Consider the following 19,194-nt stretch of genomic DNA (forward strand, 5'->3'; position numbering starts at 1 on the left):
CCTCTACTCGATATATCCTCTACTCGATATATCCTCTACTCGATATCTCCTCTACTCAATATCTCCTCTACTCAATATCTCCTCTGCTCAATATCTCCTCTGCTCAATATCTCCTCTACTCACTATCTCCTCTGCTCAATATCTCCTCTACTCGATATCTCCTCTACTCAATAACTCCTTTACTTGATGTCAAACATAGCTAAAGTCCATCGAAGAACTTTAAAACGCGAGGCAAAAGACAAAATGTGATTACACTATGGTAATTCGTGTGAATAATGGGACTTGAATCAAAGGAATTCTCAAAATGTCTGAATGAAGCGTGCTTCGGTCTGGGTCGCATTGTGTCCTGCATAATAAACCACAAACACATTTACCCACCATTATCTTCTAGAATACTGATAATATAGTCTTCAGCGCTCATTTACGCGCGACCAAATGACTTAATGACAGAAAATTGCTGAAAAAAATTCACACATTTTGCAAAAAAGTTAAATGAAAGTATAAATGAGTTTATGACACAGACATTGGAAAATGACTTAAATTTTAGATTTGAATCACGAGTTGGCTAAACATTAGAAGGGACTATCCCCTTGTTTCTTCCTCCCTTTTTGCTTCAGGCAGTCAGTCACATTATGGAAGCTAAGAGGAGATGTGCTGTTATGTTGCACGATTACACCTTTGTTATCATGACTACTAACTCTGCTGTTCTGCCAATGGAGGCCAAACCAGCATGTTTACAGAAGTCAGCGTTGTAAAACAGACGCTCTTCGGTTAAGTAAATAACCACCATTGTCAGTGAGACAATAAAACATATGGGTGTTTCATTTGTACGGTCTTTGACTCATAAGGACTGAACTGAAATCTTTTGTTTTGAGAGTTTGAGTTTCTACGGATGAGCTGATAGATCGTCATGAAGTGTTTCAGCCTATATGAGCTTCCGTTTCAACGGGATTGGACCATACAAATCGACTGGCACAGCTTCGGCGTATGGAGTAGCTTATATGGGTCTCACGCACACACACAGGCGCACACACACAGGCAACTCTCCATAGTCCGTTTTAAAATGCCACCTAATTCCAAAACCATATACCCACAAACCAGGGAAACATCGTAGCAGGGTTGAAATGCAGGGTAATGGGTCACCTATAGAACCATGGATGTGAAGGGGATAATTGCATTTTCACTGGCCTACACACTCCTATAGTGTGTAGGCCTGTTAGTAGTTGAAGTACCGGCTACAGCAGCATCATGTGTGACGGTGGTGGATGTGTCGTGACTTGAAGTAGGAGTGCTGCCTGTTTCTTATGGCTTCTGTCTTGCTATAGGAACATGATATGGCTGGTTTCAAAATCTATTCATTTCAAAATAATTCTGCTTTCATTAATTAATATAATTATTGAACTACTAAAAATCGTGGATGGAATGACTTAATCAGGTCATTAGATTCAAGCGCTGGTGCAACATCGTGGCCAAATCAGTGTGGATTTCTGCTGTTCATGGTCTTTGGCACATCATTCTGAGGTCATATAGCCTAGTAGTAGTACTTTGGTCTGGCTGCATTTGCCTATTGAAATTAATACATTACATAATGCCTAATAATGGTTGAAAGTAGGGCTAGACCTATCATTATTCCATTAAGACTATTGGTAATTCTGACAATTTAGTGCACACAAAATACATATATTAATTTGGCCAAAGGATATGTGATTACTGGTCTTCATGTTGTTTAGGATCAGGCCATATCAGACTGCATGGGACGGGTTAACACCGGCAGCATTTGCCTATTGATTACAGCTAGTGTGGAGGGCTCCAAAGTGACATATGCTCACGTAACCCGAACTCTCACGGAAATCTCCCATTGATAGCAATGCAGAATTTTACTTGAAGGTCGAGTTACTTACTAACAGTGTGTAAAGAATATATATATATGGTAAAGCGAGGTGCAGACATTTTGTTTGATGATGCATAATTAACTATTGTTTCCCTCAAGCGACCAATGAAAACGATATATAGATGAAATTGTATTTATGTAAGCTAATTGTATTTGAGCTAATAACTTATTGTGTGTGCGTGTGTGTGTGTTTCTGCGTGTGTGTTCCAATTGCCCTGCACAACTTAAAATATATATTTATTTAGCCTAATTCATTCAAATTATTATTTGTTAATTTAGTCAAAGTATTTTTGAGTTCTGTGATATTGAATAGTCTTGTCAACAGGCAACAATCTTTTTCATATTTTTTATAGGCCTATAATATAAAGGCATTCTGACAACTTTTATCGATCACTTGTATTTAATTGTCTGATAGCTAGGTGCGTTGTGCTGAACCTGATTCAGGCTGTGTCTGTCAGCGTTACTCCTATAACCTGTTTTTTTAAACAAGGACAGCAGCTGGGAATACTGTAGGCTATTTGAGTGCCTCGGATGCGATAACTGTCCACGCAGCGATGGCGCCAGATTGAGTAGCCGACCTCTTTAGTAAATTGCCTGAGGTTTCCCTTAATCCAGCTTGTGTTTTAACTCGTTAAATTCCTCTCTGCCTAGCTCCTGTTATTCGATAGAAGTTATAGTCTATTGGTTCGCAATCGGCACTGGAATTTACCTCTAGAATGCTTTAGCTTTACATGCTCGTCTGTCTCAGTGAGCGGCCTGCTAACCTCCACCCATAGGCTACTGTGGGCCGGGCCAGGACTCCCCCATCAACCTCCGGGTTTACCATACCATAAAATCCCATTACTCAAAACCGGAACAGAGAAACAAACATGGCGGATGATGTCGACTGAAGTGCATATGAAAGGGTACTCAGAGGCCCACATGTGTACTACAGGTTTGTCTATAGAACTAGACGGTTGTACTCTCTTGGCCTATGTTAACATACGTACGTAATTACTCAGAAGTAGGCCTATAGTATGTATCATGCATGGTAGTGTAATTTATTTTATTTTACTAGGCAAGTCAGTTAAGAACAAATTCTTATTTTCAATGATGGCCTAGGAACAGTGGGTTAACTGCCTGTTCAGGGGCAGAACGACAGATTTGTACCTTGTCCGCTCGGGGATTCGAACTTACAACCTTTCGGTTATTAGTCCAACGCTCTAACCACTAGGCTACCCTGCCGCCCCCTGCCGACCCACTATGTGGGTCATAGTACGGGTGGGTTACATGTCAATAAAGTTCAGTAACCCAATGCATGGAGAGTAAAACTGTTACCTTGCACCAATAGATCCTACCCCAAAATGCATGCTGATTACACATTTGTACTCTTGGTGACGATTCAATTTACATAGGCATACAGTGTATCTAATATCAAGATGAATGAAGTGTGTGTTTCTTCAACTCACAACAAAGAGAATGCGCCATCACTCACACTCAGACGTATTTAATGAACACCTCATAACTCAGAAGAAAGGGAAAGTGCTTCAGAAATCCACCATTCAAGTTTTTCATTTCGAGTGCATCCTCCTACACAACAATGATATACAAAAACCCAGTAATTCACAAAAATAAATATATTTTTTTTATATAAACAACCAGTGACTTCAAATTTCAGGTCAAAATCCTGACCTCAAGCATTGTATCAAAAAGCTAGGGGAATGAGTGAGAAAGCGGGGCAAAGCAGGAGATAGAGGGGTGGGCCCCATGCCTCGAGCGACACCATGCAATTGTTTACATTGATAGCGTCACTGTCAGAGCTCTGCTGTGGTAGTTCCCTCCGTAAACGCTTCTACCACCATCTCCTTGCCCGGGTGATGCTCTCTGTGATCGGCGTGAGAATTGGTAAGTACCTACAGAGGGGCGTGCGTGTGTGTGTGTGTGTGTGCCCTCGCTGAACGCTGCGCTGTATATCCCTCCTCTGGCCCAGTAAACTTTGACACGGGCATTACAGGGTGAAAGTTTCCCTCCTAGAACATATGAATCCCCCTCCCTCTCCTCCCAGGGAGATCTTCCCCTTCCCCCAACTCCCTCTAGGTTGGAGGGATCACGTCATTTTCAAATGGAGAATAAAATGGCTGTGTTTAGTTTAGAGGCACATTTATTTAAGTTTGCTTCTATACATACCTACTCTACATGGGGAGTACGCATGGTTTGGGGTGGTAGAGGTGCATTTTACACAGATCAATCCATACAAAATCTGAGCATTGAGTTAACCCAAGCTTTTGTCTCTCTTAACTACAATCACCAATCGAATGCGCCTTTGTTTCTGTCTTTACTGCTGATGTTGCTGTGAGAATCATGAGGCATGTGGTTTGTTGTTATGTGGTTTGATTATTCTCTTTGCTACAACTTCAGAAAATCAACATGTTACGTTGTGGGAAAATATAGATATTTAGATGCAACTTTAATTACATTTGACTGAATTTTTATTTTTTGGTATATTTTGTGTTTTTCTATGAACAACATCAGAATATTTAACATAATGAAAAAAGTCTGACATACATTCATCGCGTGTAAATATTACTTATGGTTACGTGGCAAAATTAGAAAACATTTTTTCTGATTTGTTACACAAGAGAAGAAAGTATAGCCTAATATATATCAGTTGCAATGGGGATATGGAGAGGGCCATGGCATTTTGTGTAAATCTCGAATCACTGCAGAGTGCAATGCTATTATAATAAGGTACAACTAGCTTTGTGTTTGGGCCTACACATTTTCGACTGACTGCTAATCCTCTGTAGACTATATTTGAGTAATTTTGACCGAATGGTGAATTTCTCAGGTCAATTCAGCACGGTGGGCTTCACCGCAGAATGTAAACAGGTAATTACGCATTTACCCACTGAGCTAATATGTAACTATTCCACAGCAACTTGCTGTGCTGGGCATCTCAGCATGCTTTCAGATGCAAGGGTACAATTAACAACGATATTACCGGTTTGACCTAAATATGCAAATAGTAAACAATCCAACTTCATGTGTTGGCTATGGATGGCCACAAATAACCAATTATAAATGTTCAATTTTAAGTTAAATATTTAAGTGGACATAGGCTAATAGCCAACCTTATTTTAAATGTATTTTATTTGAAGCTTCTCTTAAACAATCACCTCTTTCATAATAGGCCAAGCTAGCCTACACTCCTCAAGCTGAAATGGGGCCGCGTGTGTCAACGTGCAATGCATGTAGGCCTATCACTTGTGCCTCCACGTGTTGTTTCTAAATTACATTAGGCTCAGTGTGTTGTAAGACACCCTTTGGTGGGTTTGTGTTTTAGTGTACAACCCCCAAACTGGTAGGACAGGAGGGTTATTTTCACAGTATACTCACGATTTTTCGTGTAGGCTACATTAGGGCTATGCGTGTTTCAATTAATCAATAAACCTGTAATATATAGGAAAATGTCCCACCAAAATGCAAAAACATGTCAAGGTTGTCAGGACGTGTGGTTTTTCACGAAAAGGCGTGATCTGTGTCAGGCCTGGGCGTTTCTCTCTGTGTGATTGTCTGTATGTAAGGTCTGCACTGTTATGGGCCCGAATGGGCGCTGGTAGCTGTCTGACTACAGCCAAACATAAGCTTGCAGGAAATACTCTCAGGAAATACAAACAAGGCTGTTCACAAACACTCTGAAAAACGGAAAGCAACAGCCAGATCAGAATAAGAGTCAAGTCACTTACAATTATGTCCTATTCAATATATCCTGCAATTAACGTTATGAATTTTGACTTGCAAGAAGAAATTAATCTACATTTGATATCGAATTCAAAAACAGTTATCTGAAAATAGATACAATTGACCCAAACTCTGGCAAGCATCAAATTAAAACCGAAATGAGGGTTTCTATTAGGTTTTTAAAATCCTGTGGAAAAACAGCAACTACAACTCGTAATAAGGCTAAAGTGACAGACAGTACGCTTAACCATGTTATTTAAGAAAAACCCTGCATCTGTTGATTAAGCCTACCCAGCTGATGATAGAAAAACACAGACCAGCATAGGAGTGCTGTGATTTTTATGAGGGAGCCTTCCCCTCTCGTTCTCTCACCACAAAGGCAGTACAGCACAAATGTTTACTTCACTGAAACCCTGGTAAAATCCAACAGGTCGAGCTGAAACCCTGGTACAATCCAACAGGTCGAGCATCAAGGGGAACAGAAACAATAGATCCGATAAAATTTAAGTAAGCACATTTTGCCAAATCGTGTAGCCTATTGCTTATGGTGGATAGCTTATGAAGAGTTAGTTAGTCAGAATAAATCCACGAGGGGTCATCCAGTGACATAGGAAGAGAGGCTCAAAGACGGTCCGCGCGTTATGGAGAATAGCAGTGTATGTATTACTGATATACAACTCCACAACAACGAGGAATGTTTTAAATCCACAACATCAAATAAAGGAAAACATTTAAATAAAAACAACTGAAGGATGCAATACATTAGTGCCTCCCATTCACTTTAAGACTTATGTTGTAGTCAAGGTACTGTAGGTTTCCATCCAGGTTTATGTTGTTGTTGCGGTTGTTCTTGTCAAAGAAAAAAGCGTCAACATTTCCTGATTCTCTGAGCGGATGGGGGAGGGACTGTCCGACCGCCAGGCTGCCACCGCCACACGGGGTGAGAGCGGGTGGGAGGTCGGGGTCCCCCCAGAGAGTTCAGAGAGTAAGCTGGGCTTAAATCCCCGTCGCTGCCCACAACCAGGGACGGAGGAGCGGGGAAATTCGCCATGAAGCTGAAAGGCCTCTTCAGAGAGGGTGCTACATTACTGGACGCGCGTTTTCGTTTACTCGCCCCAGTTAGATGCTCAATATTTCCATCACAAATCTCTGCTTTGCCCACGGGACGAGAAGATAAAGTCCTGTCAACTTTGGACACGTTCTGTTTCGCCTGCGCCCTTGAAATTCCAGGCTCCTTCCCCAGAACCAGAGTCCTGCAGTTTTTCCTGACCCCAACTCCGTTTTTATACTCCCCCTCCTCCGAACAAGGGGTGTCTCGAGTGCTCCTGCATTCCTGCAAGCCGGATGAGGACTTGGGAGCCCCAGTAGAACTTTCAATGGCTTTGGTCTCGTTGTTGAAACAGCTAGCAGCGTGTTTGATGTCGCCGCCGGGGTACTGGCCATTGTTGATATCCGCCTCGTCTCCTTTGCAGTGGAACCCGGAGGCCTTACTGTTGTATTCGAATTCATCATAGCTTTGCTCCACTTTGATTTTCACATTCTGCAGGTTGAAGGGGGGAGTCTTGACCGCCCTGCCACTGTTGGGGAGGGGACCCGCGGCCACTGAGAGCTCTTCCGGCTCGGACTTAATAGTTTTGAGCGGAGAGGGCAGTTTCAGGATTGGGCTAATTCTCACCTCTCTCTTTAGATTTGCAGCTAATGAAAGCTGGTTGTTGTCTGTAGGCTTGGAGTGCTTTGTGTCTTTGTCATGGGCGCAGTGTGAGCTCAGGACTGGGGGGCATTTGTTTGCGTGTCCCGGTGTCCTGTGCGCAGGAACCGCTTTGTTCCCGTTGGGGTTAGGTGAGGGGCTCAGTGCATAAACTGCTCTCGTTATCTCTCTTTGGGTCTGGACCTGGGACTCAGGAACCTTCCTGTCTCTCCTCTCAGTGAAACAACTCCCCCGGATGACAGGCGAGCTGAACCTGTGTGTGTGTGCGTCCTGCTTGGCCTCCCTGGCTGTAAACTCATATTTCTGTTGTTTCCCTTGAACGGCATAGTCCACCTGGCTGGTTCCACCCTGGACAACCGGTATAGATGGCTGCTGCTGGTGGCTGTAGTGGAAGGTAGGCTGCAGGAGCAAAGGTGCTTTAGTGTGCGAGAGAGTTATACTGTTGGACTGAGTTCTAGTGCTGGAGAGAGTTTTAGCGTTAGGCAGAGTTCTAGTGGGGATATTTTTGGTTGCGTTGACAGAGGAGAACCGGGCCCTCCTGAAACGGATGGACTGGACAGAGACCTGACTGGACACAGAGCTGCTGTCAGACTGAGATGAACTCTCCTCGTCAGAACTGACCTCAGAACTCTCCAACGGGCTCTCCTCTTCATCCTCCTCATCTTCCTCCTCATCAGAGGTCCCAGAGTTGCTGCTTGTGGATAAACTGGAGCCGAAGTCCGAGTCGTTGTTGAGCGGCTCTGAGTAGCAGCTCGATTCGGTGTCACTGCTGTAGCTCTCCGGGAAACCCCCTACATGCTGCTGCGGGTGAGGATGGTGGTGAGCTCCGTGGTCGAGGTAAAACTCGTGTCCAAGATGGAAATGGCCCAGCGCTGTCCCGTTGTGGTTGTGCTGGGTTTTTGGCTTGCTGCAGCACTTGGGCTGCACGAGAAGCACCGGGTGGTGTGCGTGAGGGTGTGAGTGTGTGTGTCTGCTCCTGCTCCACGACTGCCTCGCGCCGCCGCTGTCCCTATCCCTGCCGCCGCCCCCCTCGCGCCTCCTCTTCCTTTTGTGAAATAGGTCGCCGGCTGCAGAGAGCCTTGACTGAGCAGCAATGGCGGATTTAAACAACACCGGCTGACGGCTCACCACGCTCCGGAAAAACGAATGTCTCTGGCTAAATGCGACGCAATTGCCCGGTATTTGAGCTGTTTCATAGTTTTTAAAAGGTTTACATGCCGACTTGGTGACAAAGGAATAATCCCTCGGTCGGGATTTATTGTACATTTGAGGTAGATTGGAGTCGGGGCGCGAGGTTGGTTGCTCTCTTTTGCCGGATTTGTTGAGGGATAGAGTCTGTGGCACGCTGTGTAAACTTAACCAAACTTTCTCCTTCCATAACCCAGTAGGGTGCGTGTCCGCGTGAAACGTGCCCTCGCCCACATCCTCCGGTAAACTGGCCTTCTTTGCTTTTCTTTTGTTGGATTTTAACACGCGTTCCGTTTTGCAGGAGAAATAAAGCGCCTCCACATCCTCCCGTGATATCAGAGTACATTTAGCCGCGTGGAAAGCAATAGAATTTATTGCTTTGAGCTTTCTCAGCTCCTCCAAATCACAGTGGTGTTTTTTAACGTTCAGGTGGTCCATGCGTTTGTGCACGGTGGTCCGGGGAATATTTTTCAGTAGGTCAGTGAAGACCTGGGAGAGGGCGAACATTTGTTTTCCTTTTATCAGCAGGTATCCCAGCCTCACTCCCTGCATCTCCTCAAACCCACACTTCAGGTCTCCCATGTTGCTTTTCCCTCACTATTGTAATAATCCAAGCATTTATCTCGATCAATTGTCCTCGTGTAGCTATGAAAAGAAAAAGGAATAAACTCCTTGTTTTGAGCTCAAGGCATTCTGACGCGCCAGTCGGCCGCTGCTGATGCGTCCTAGTACCTCCACACTGTCATGGACAGGCAAACTTTGAGATTCGGAGTTAAATGGAGCGGTTTCGGGTGGGTTCACAGCATCTGTCCTCAGGCCCTGCCCCGGACCAGGCATGGTGGAGGAATGCGAGGGATTGTACCGCCAGGCCGGCTGCTGACCGTCTGCTAACCCCTACCTGCCTCTCCTCTCCGGCTCACTCCCTCTGACCGTCAGCACGGCAGGAAGGTGTATACCACTGCCACAACGAGAGGATAAAAAAGAGAAGAGAGGGGTAGGGAGAGGGAGCGAGCTACAGAGGGAGGGAGAGAGAGAGGGGTAGGGAGAGGGAGCGAGCTACAGAGGGAGAGAGAGAGAGGGGGAGGGAGGGAAAGAGAGAGAGCGAATAAGAGCCTAAATGCAGCTGCTATCCTGGCTGCAGGGTTAGCCACAAATAAAATGACAGAGGGGAAGTGCGCGGGCCCGGAGACACCTTCATCAATTAATGCCCTCAGACTCGAATCCTATTGGACGCCACTGACAGGTGATGCAATAAAAATGGGTATTCCACACCCTGAGCGCCCCCCCCCCCCATCTCCGTTTGTTAAGTACATAATGCCGCTATGACAAGTTCATATTTCAATATTGTTTTTTAAGAGACAAGGTGAAATAGCTGAACCGGGAAACTCGTCTCCTATACCCTGCTAGTAATATTTATGGCATTTTGCCTATAGCGCTGTCAGGGAAACCAAGTAGCATTATTGAGAGAACATATAGCCTATCATTACAAATAAATATATAGATGGCATACGCCAATAAAATATAAGTGATTGAATTCAGACGTCTGTTAATTTGTGTAACCCCTTCACTAATTCTATTGTGATGGATTGGCGCATTATAGCTGTCTTTCCAATGGACTCCGAGACAAAGAGATTTTCCTTTTTCACCTATTTAGAATGCTCTTCGGACTCCAACATTAGAGTGTCGAGTTATACTCGACAATTTTGCTTTGGCGTGAGCTTTTATAGTTCTGTGTGAATTTCGAGGTTGAAAGGAGAGCTCGTTCCAACGACGGTTAGCCAAACCTCTGCGCATAACCACACATTTGCACAGACCTTATTATTTCAAAAATAAACTACATACATGTTGTTATAGGCCTATTTGGCTACATTATTAATTTTGCTAAATGCATTTAGGTTGCAAACTTGGTGAATGGTGTCTGTGTGTGTGTGTGTGTGTGTGTGTGTGTGTGTGTGTTTCTTCGTTTTCTCTGCATTGCCGCAACTGTGCCATTCACCTCGGTATTAATGATCAGTCTATGTCTCGCGGGGATATTTTAAACCGGTAAATATGCTCTTTCTATCCTGGTCACCGAGTCTGCTGTTCCCCGGCCCAACACGATAAAAACACGAGCAACGTAACAGACGATTAATCTGGGAAAGGCTCGTGCTTTTAACATGCGGTAAAAGTGCATGCTCAGAGTTGCTTTTCCCCAAGGCGTCTTCCGCAAACTTGATAATAACTAATGGGTTTATTTTATTGCACATAGGCCTATCATTGTAGATTTTGATAAAATATATTATTACATTATTTTATTTGAGTAAGGAGTAGGCTATAGGATGAGTTTGATTGTTAATTGGTGTGTGTGTGTGTGTGAGTGTGAAATTGTGAATTTACACTAAGGGTTTTGTGTTCAACAAGGTATTGTAGCTCCCACCACACACACACACACACACACACACACACACACACACACACACACACACACACACACACTGTTTAAGGCTGTATTATGCATATACTGAAAGCAGAGCGGGGTGAGGCTGACAGGAGAAACGTCACGCTGTGCCATATCATCACTCACTGCGCCCTGATCCTAATGTAAAGAGACCTGTAATGGTTGGTTAATTGTTGTGTGTGTGTGTATGTGTGTGTGACAACAGGCATGCATGGGAGAGATTTGAAAAAAATGGTTTCTCTCACTATTGTTTATTATATATTTCACTTGCTTAGGTAATGTAAACATATGTTTCCCAGGCCAATAAAGCCCTTTGAATTGATATATGACAATTTATGGTTTGACCGTACAACACCATGATATGATGACGGTTTGACCGTACAAGTATAGTTGCCTAATTTTATTTTTTCAAATTTAAACAGTCAAGTCTGATAAGAACAAATTCTTATTTTCAATGACGGCCTACACCGGACGACGCTGGGCCAATTGTGCGCCGCCATATGGGACTCCCAATCACCGCCGGTTGTTATACAGCCAGGAATCGAACCAGGGTGTCTGTAGTGACGCCTCTAGAATTGAAATGATTTGCCTTAGACCGCTGCGCCACTAGGGCGCTAGGCTTTGCTGCCTAGCTGCACCTCCCATTAACCTCGCCAATGATCAGGATCAGGAGAAACCACCAGCGAGGCAATGGTGCTATACGGGTGCGCTATTTAAGGTGAATGGTGAAAAGAACGAAAAGAAAGCATGCAAACCATGACATGGCAGCTCTTTGGGGCTCATAGCTAGGCTATAACCCTTGAAGACTCGAACCTCCTCCCCACATAGGTAGGTTAGCCCTAATCTTTGTTTATAAATACTTGGCCAAGTTGCAGAGGAGGTAAGAAAATGAAAGAGGGTCAGAGGGAGGATAGGACTTGAATTCTACATCCTGTTCTTGCGTTTTAAATCTTCCATAACAATAAAGAGAGCCTGTAGCCTATAGCTGCCTTTCCACTCATCGCTCCAATGTACTTCGATTACTTGAGAAAATACTGGGGAGTGATTTATTAATTTGCTTATTTCTGTAATTATATTATTATAGGCTACTAATGCCAACGAAGTGGTTGTTGTAATTGTGATGATTTACCCTATTCAATGTATGATTCAGTCATATTATAGACGGAAGAACTCCACTCTCAACTCCACAGAAAGAAATACACAATTTAACCTACCTTTCTCGACTGCTCGTATCTGCTTCAGTGTTACACAGTACACACCCGGTGCTATATGAGACATATATTATCATCAAGTCGTTAGCCGCTTCTAAACCACTATTGCACATGAATTTACGTGTGTTTACTTAGCAGCCTGTGATCCAGGGCGAGGTACAAGTTGAAGCACATCCCAGCCTGTAGCTCCCTGCTGGGAGGGAGGGCTGAGCGGTGTCAACAGGCCGCAGAGTCGGGAGGCCACATGGCCTGACATTATTATCGATGCTGAACTTTACGCATCGTCGTTGGGACGATTTCGCGTTGTGCTCGCGGTTTTACCTGAGGTGTGTGTGTCGCCTATATGTAGTAAGTGTGTACGAACGCGAAGAGGAAATACCAATAATAGCTCGGCACTATTGGGATAGGAGGCAGTATGAGATATTTGTCCTTTTGAAAATATGACATTTTATTTCATAGCGATTCACCAGTGTGTGTGTGTGTGGCAGGTCTAATCCAACTCAGCCCCTATCATGACTTTTCCCAATTGTACTATCAGTGAACCGAGTTAACATGCATAAAGTAGGCTATTCTATAGCGTTTGCAGTGTGTGGAAATGTGTTTTGCCATCTGATGGACAAAGGAGAAGGGTCCACTGTTAGCTGAGCTCCACCAACCTGAGGCCTGGGGATTACGACTCGACCTATCTTCCCTAGCCTACGCTCTGCCCGGTCACGGAAGGCCAAGGAGACCCGGGGAGAAGAGCTGTGATCCGCGGGTTTACTATAGGCCTAATATTCGGTTGGACGGTATGTGTATTATTCGCTACACATAGATCATGTGGTTTGCAGGGATAAAAACGTTCATAGTTACGTGCATAGTTTCATCAATACGTCATACAGACACCTTCATCGTCATCACTGCCCCGTTCAGAACATCTCCTCAATTCTCACTCACCCTGAAGAAGTTGCCAGACAGACAGACATATAAAAGCCTGTCTGTAATCCGTTTACGTAGGTGCTTATCACTGTATCTCCAACATTGAGGGAATGTAGGGTTTCCAGGACAACATCATAAATCTAGTCTGATTGGACACAACGATTTTAGCTCTCATAACCATAATTTCTGTCGTAACCAAAAGCTCAACGAGCCTTTTATGAATAAGGTTTACAGGGGCTGGGTGGAATAATTTATAGGGGGATCAAAAATGGTGCAGTAATTGACACTGATTTTTAGCCCTCTACTCGTCATTCTATATTCTACAAATTCCTTACATTTTCTTGAATTTCTACACGTTATGGACGTTCCCTGAGTGAATCAATGGTAAAACAGGGCATTTTATGTCATACAACAGATATTTAAACGGTGCGATGATGCAAAACACACACACACGTACATGTAAACTGGGTGAATATCACGTGCCCATCGGATCAACCTAAAGGGCAATTCAAACATTGACAAAGTAGACTGTAATTGTTGTATTTATTTGGCTACATTTGGACCCTTTACCTAACCCATACAACCAGCTGACTAAAATGTGTAAATATAATGTTTCTCATGTTGTAGGCTATACACACTTGATACATTATCCTATAATTAGGCTTATGTGTTTAACAAGGTAAATTACTGTGAACTTCATTTGCCTCATTTCAGAAGATGTGGTAGCCCACAGCGCATCATTTTTTAGATTTACTGGCCAACCTTTTAAATAAGTTAATAGCCTAAAATAATTAATCAAAATACAACAAATACAATATTTTGAAGCGTAAAATAATGGATTGCGTAGGCCTGTTTATTTATGGTGCTATTCCCCTGTGCTCTTAGCCTCCCCATTGCAGCTGGGTATTTTCTTGCTCTAGGTATTTGGGAGTGAATAACCAACGTTTTGATTATTTATTTTAAACGTAACACGCATTTGTACCATTACACTTTGTTTGCATATAAGCTAAACTTTTGGGCTGTTCCTTCGTTTTGTGTTGCACTTCGGTATTCCCATCAGCTGCTACAGGCTATTCAGAAGTTGCGGCTGGTGTTGCCTGCGTTTCTCCGGCCCATTGTGAGAGCAGCCCCCTTGGTCCCTCTCTTCTCTTTCCCCTGAGCTTAGCCCAGCCGGCCGGACGAGTGCAGATGACTCACCAAGAAGGGTTCCAGAGCAGAGGCTACAGCAGCGTGCTACATGGAGGCTCTATATAATACCGGGGGAATACCGCGGCCCAACCGGTAGACGAGCCTCGTGCCTTTCCCGGGGCGCACATTCATCACTCGTGCGGATAGATATGTTTGTTGTAATGTGCACGCGTGCTTTTGGCGAGGACATGGCTGAGCGCGAGGTTTGATGGAGGAGATTGGCGGATTACAGCGAGTGGAAGGTAAGAGGACACACACACACACAGTCACACTCAGGCATTCACGCACGCACGCACACACACACACACACACACACACACACACACACACACACACACACACACACACACACACACACACACACACACACACACACGTCCGCGCTCTTCCAGGAAAACAATGCAGAACAAAGAACAAGAGTAATGTTTCCCTCTCGTTTACACTTTTCTGGGCCTTTATAGACTACAGTAGGCTATGTGGTTGCACTCGGGTAGTCTTTATGAGATACACGCAGAGTGATACATTGACAAATATATATGGGCCAATAGAATAGGCTTTTGTGTGTACTCGAAGGGATAACACAACACACATCGACGTTCCATTATGCACATGAATGCAGTTTTATATATCAAATTTAGCACTGTAAAAAAAAAAATGTTGACTCAATTAACAAAGGTTTGTTACCAGGCTGCATTAAAATGTCATGTTAACGTCAACCTAAGTAAGTGGAAATGACAAACGTGGATTTAATAACTTGTTGAGTGAACTTGATACATTTAGTCACTTTTAGTTTTTTTTTGTTTTGTCCTGACAAAGCTACTCAAGTTGTTTTGACAAATTACTAAGTGGAGAGGACAAGTATTTGATAGTCAGAAAAACACAACTTTTAGTTGTTTTAACTTACCAATATTTATAACCTGGCTGTCTTAAAATTGTATGTCCTGTCAACTTCCTATACAGTTAAACCAACTACTTAGTCAGTTCTGAAATGTGTCCTTTTCTAAGTCTTTGAAATGATATAATAGAGATTTCAGTAGAGAACCTTATGTTCCCATCTGTCTCCTGCTCATGTGCAAGCTTTTTCGCCAGTTTCTAAAACTGGCAGTGCACTCAGCAATGTCAACCAAACCAACAGAATACTTTAGCTACAAAGCATTCTCAGTAATGGTTAAATAAACGTTTTACTTGTTATTTCTTACATGTGGTTGTTTATATACCTCCATTGAATGCACTAACTGAAGTTGCTCTGCTAAATGACCAAAATGTAAATGTAATAACTAACTGCTGGGTATTATTGTAATGTGTCCCACCCCCTGACAATTTCAGTCAACACTACTGTTATGTTGCTTCAGTTGATTTGCCTTATTGGTTATGAATTTCTATGTTGTGTAAACACGTAGTTCATAGCTTATTCAACCTGATTGTTGGTGTGATTTGATTTGATTTGAGGGCAGGCTATTCTATTATGGCCTATGTTTGTGTGTGTGTTTCCCATGTGTGAAAACCACACCGCAAAACGGAAATCCTTCAACCATAATTAAATAATGGAATAATAACTCTATAGTTCATGTTTCGGTGGTTAAAAATAAGAAGCATTAACCCGTGGTTGTAAGTGTGGTGGGGAGGCGCTTCACACTAGAACCCAAACTCTGAAATCCAACAACCTTAAACCCTTTAAACCAACATGCTTCTCTAACACCCGACTCATGGTGTTTTACTAAACATGTCCCTTTCCCACACCCTGCTCCATGTCATTTGTTTTGCATTGAGTTTAATGGAGACACTTGCTCGAACCACTTGCGGAGAGTATGCTTTTTACGGTTCAAATTCACTAGCCGTGCCAAAACAAATGAATTCCTTGGGTCCGATCCCCCTAAGAATGTGATTTTACATGCAACCCGAGCCTGAAGTGTGAGCTGGGGGGTGGGGGGTGGGCTGTGTTCACCCCTCACCCCACCGTGCAGCCCACCATGTTGTGTCTGCTCGTGTTTTCCTGTGCCTTGGCGTTACACAAGCAGAGCAAGCGGAAATGCTCCTTTACAGGCAACCAGAAAGGCACCAGTAAGGAGAGGAGAGGAGCGTAGAAAAGAGGAGAGATCATGCATGTTCAACAGGTATGCAGGCTGTTGCCACAGTAGTGTCTGAGGCATCTACTCTGCTCCTGTAGATGAGTGGGATGTGAATTATTGTCAGAGCTAAGCATGACCCATTCCCTTGACATTTCGTGTATGGCACAAGTTTTGGAAGGAGTTTCATTTCACACAAAAATGAGATTTCGTGTAAAGTCTGCTAGGCCTAAACACGTTGTCATTTCGTGTAAAGGCTGCTAGGCCTAAACACGTTGTCATTTCTTGTTTTTTACGTTCTCATGTTTTTAGGAAAGCTCAACACGTAGCCTCAGTTACAACACGCCAACACCACCGCAACTCACTCATTACGTTCAAGCCCATCATTTATACCACATCTAACATCCTAATAGCCCATCATGCTATTCTCGGCTACTTAAAACAAGTAATTTATATCAAATCAAATGTTATTCGTCACATACAGAGTTTACATTCGGTATACAAAAGTGCAGCGAAATGCTTCTGGGCTAGGTCCCTCAACAATGCAGTACATTAATCAATAATAACAATAAAAACAGTCAATTAAATATAACATGTCATTTAAGTAATAAGAAAGGAATTAATAATGGTCTGTATTACACTATTTACAATTATAAAGTGGGTCGTGACCTAGTGAATAAATAGTATATTTAATACAAAATGTAATTTAATATAGGCCTAGTCCTATGCAATAATTGTATATAAATTACAATCAAATATAGACATTATCATATAGCTGTCTTTTGTATTTCATTGACAGTGGAGAGATAGATATAGGACTATAGTGGGAATCTAGTTTCGATTGCAGCAGGATTCTTTTACTTCAAATGTAGAAGTAAAATGTGACTATTTGATCAAAAATGTGTACAATTTAAACAAAACAATTGTTGCATCAAAATGTCTTTAGAATGTTAAAACATATCAAATCAGAGCGCACACAATGTACACTGTCTATATGGCATTTATGAACAGGGATATAGGCTAGCCTATATGTAGCTTAGCTACAATGTTGTGTCTGTCAATAAAAGCAATAAATAATTCCAAAGGATGCCAATAGGTCTTACCATGAGGAAATGTGTTGTGTGTATGGATGGTGTATGGACCCTATTGGGCGGCAGGTAGCCTAGTGGTTAAGAACGTTGGGACTGAAAGGTTGCCGGTTCGAATCCCCGAATCAACTATGTGACACATCACCCCTGGGCAACGCACTTAACCATAATTGCTCCTGTAAGTCCCTCTGGATAAGGTCGTCTGCTAAATGACTGACATGTAAATGTATGAAATAATCCTCCAGGCCTGAGGGACGTTCCTCTGCCACCGAGGTCGGCTGCAGAGGAATGGCAGGACCAGCCGGGTAGTGTTTATGTTTACTCTACCCACGTCAACTATGATTTGGGAAACACATAGGCTTGAAACAAGAAAATCTGGGAAGAGGGACGTTGCCTAAATTTGACCATAGCAATGCAGGCTACACGAAATGTAAACCTCGAATCTTGACGAAAGTAGGCATATACCCTAAAACGTGACATAGAAAATGTATATCCAACTAGGCTAAATGTGGAGATGGGATGGCTATATCTGTTAACCCACTCTGTCAATGCAGATACATCAATTGAATAGTTGTTATTAAGAGAAACTTGTGGAGTGTGGAAGAGCCTAACGCAAATGCGCCCAAACTCATTCAAGGAGGGTTCCTAATGATGATGGTCCTCCCCCGCTGTCCCACGGTCTCCTCTCCCCTCCCCCGGAAGAGAAAGAAAAGCTCTCGTCTCTCTCAGGTGCTTCCTTAGCGTTACAACACTATAGCCATAATATGACACTTGAAATGTCTCAAGTGTCATATTGTGAGTTAAGTTGTTATTGTTTATTTCACGTTTGTTTATTATCTATATCACTTGCTTTGGCAATGTAAATATATGTTTCCCATGCCTATAAAGCCCGTTGAATTTAATACACGTTAACGGTTAAATGGAGAGAGAGATGGCAGCAAGATTTGTGACCTGTTGCCACAAGAAAAGGGCAAACAGTGAAGAACAAACACAATTGTAATTACAACCTATATTTATGTTTATTTATTTTCCCTTTTGTACTTGAACTATTTGCACATAATTACAACACTGTAAAAATATACATAATATGACATTTGAAAATGTCTTTATTCTTTTGGAACTTGTGGAATGTTATGTTTACTGTACATTTTTTATTGTATATTTCACTATTGTTTATTATCTATTTCACTTGCTTTGGCAATGTTAACATATGTTTCCCATGCCAATATGCCAATAAAGACCTTAAATGGAATTGTTTAAATAAAGAGAGAGAGCGAGAGAGAGGGGGGGGGGGGAAGAGGTGTCTCCCCATGTGTAGATCCGATTGCCCATCCACAGTTTTGTTCTAGTTCTCAACTAGAGATAATGTTTCCCACATCAACAGTGTGAAATTTGTACAATTTTGCCTGCATGGGAAATAGTTGTACGAAATGTGACATAGGCTAGACATTAAATAGACCAATTATTTGCTCAATATTAAACACAAATCTAAAAAATCTATTCACTTTTTGGGGTTGGTAATTTTTATACAATATTTTATAAATATAGATGCAACGTAGCGTATTTTCTTATTTAGAGTTCGATGATAACTTAAATTACACAATTGTTTTGCAAACCTGTTCCTTCATATTCCACGGTGTGCCTTACTACAGCCATGAGCCTCGTTAGAAGCTTGTCTATAGGTCTTTACTCTGTGGAGCCTTCGGGTTTCCCACTTAATCCCCACAGCCCATAGGACTCCAGGCCGCATGCAAGCCAACCCCCATCACCAGTGTCGTA

The 19,194-nt window shown here is 42.8% G+C and overlaps 1 protein-coding gene across 1 annotated transcript; it reads right to left on the bottom strand.

The window, feature by feature from the left end:
- Window positions 1-3,313: 3,313 nt before the first annotated feature.
- Window positions 3,314-9,649, bottom strand: LOC109899217 (SKI/DACH domain-containing protein 1). The gene has a single exon (XM_020494272.2). It carries the CDS (start codon window positions 9,087-9,089, stop codon window positions 6,480-6,482), a length of 2,610 nt encoding a protein of 869 aa, XP_020349861.1. The 5' UTR covers window positions 9,090-9,649; the 3' UTR covers window positions 3,314-6,479.
- Window positions 9,650-19,194: the final 9,545 nt, after the last annotated feature.

This window comes from Oncorhynchus kisutch, linkage group LG11, assembly GCF_002021735.2.
Source record: "Oncorhynchus kisutch isolate 150728-3 linkage group LG11, Okis_V2, whole genome shotgun sequence".
Lineage (NCBI taxonomy): Eukaryota > Metazoa > Chordata > Actinopteri > Salmoniformes > Salmonidae > Oncorhynchus > Oncorhynchus kisutch.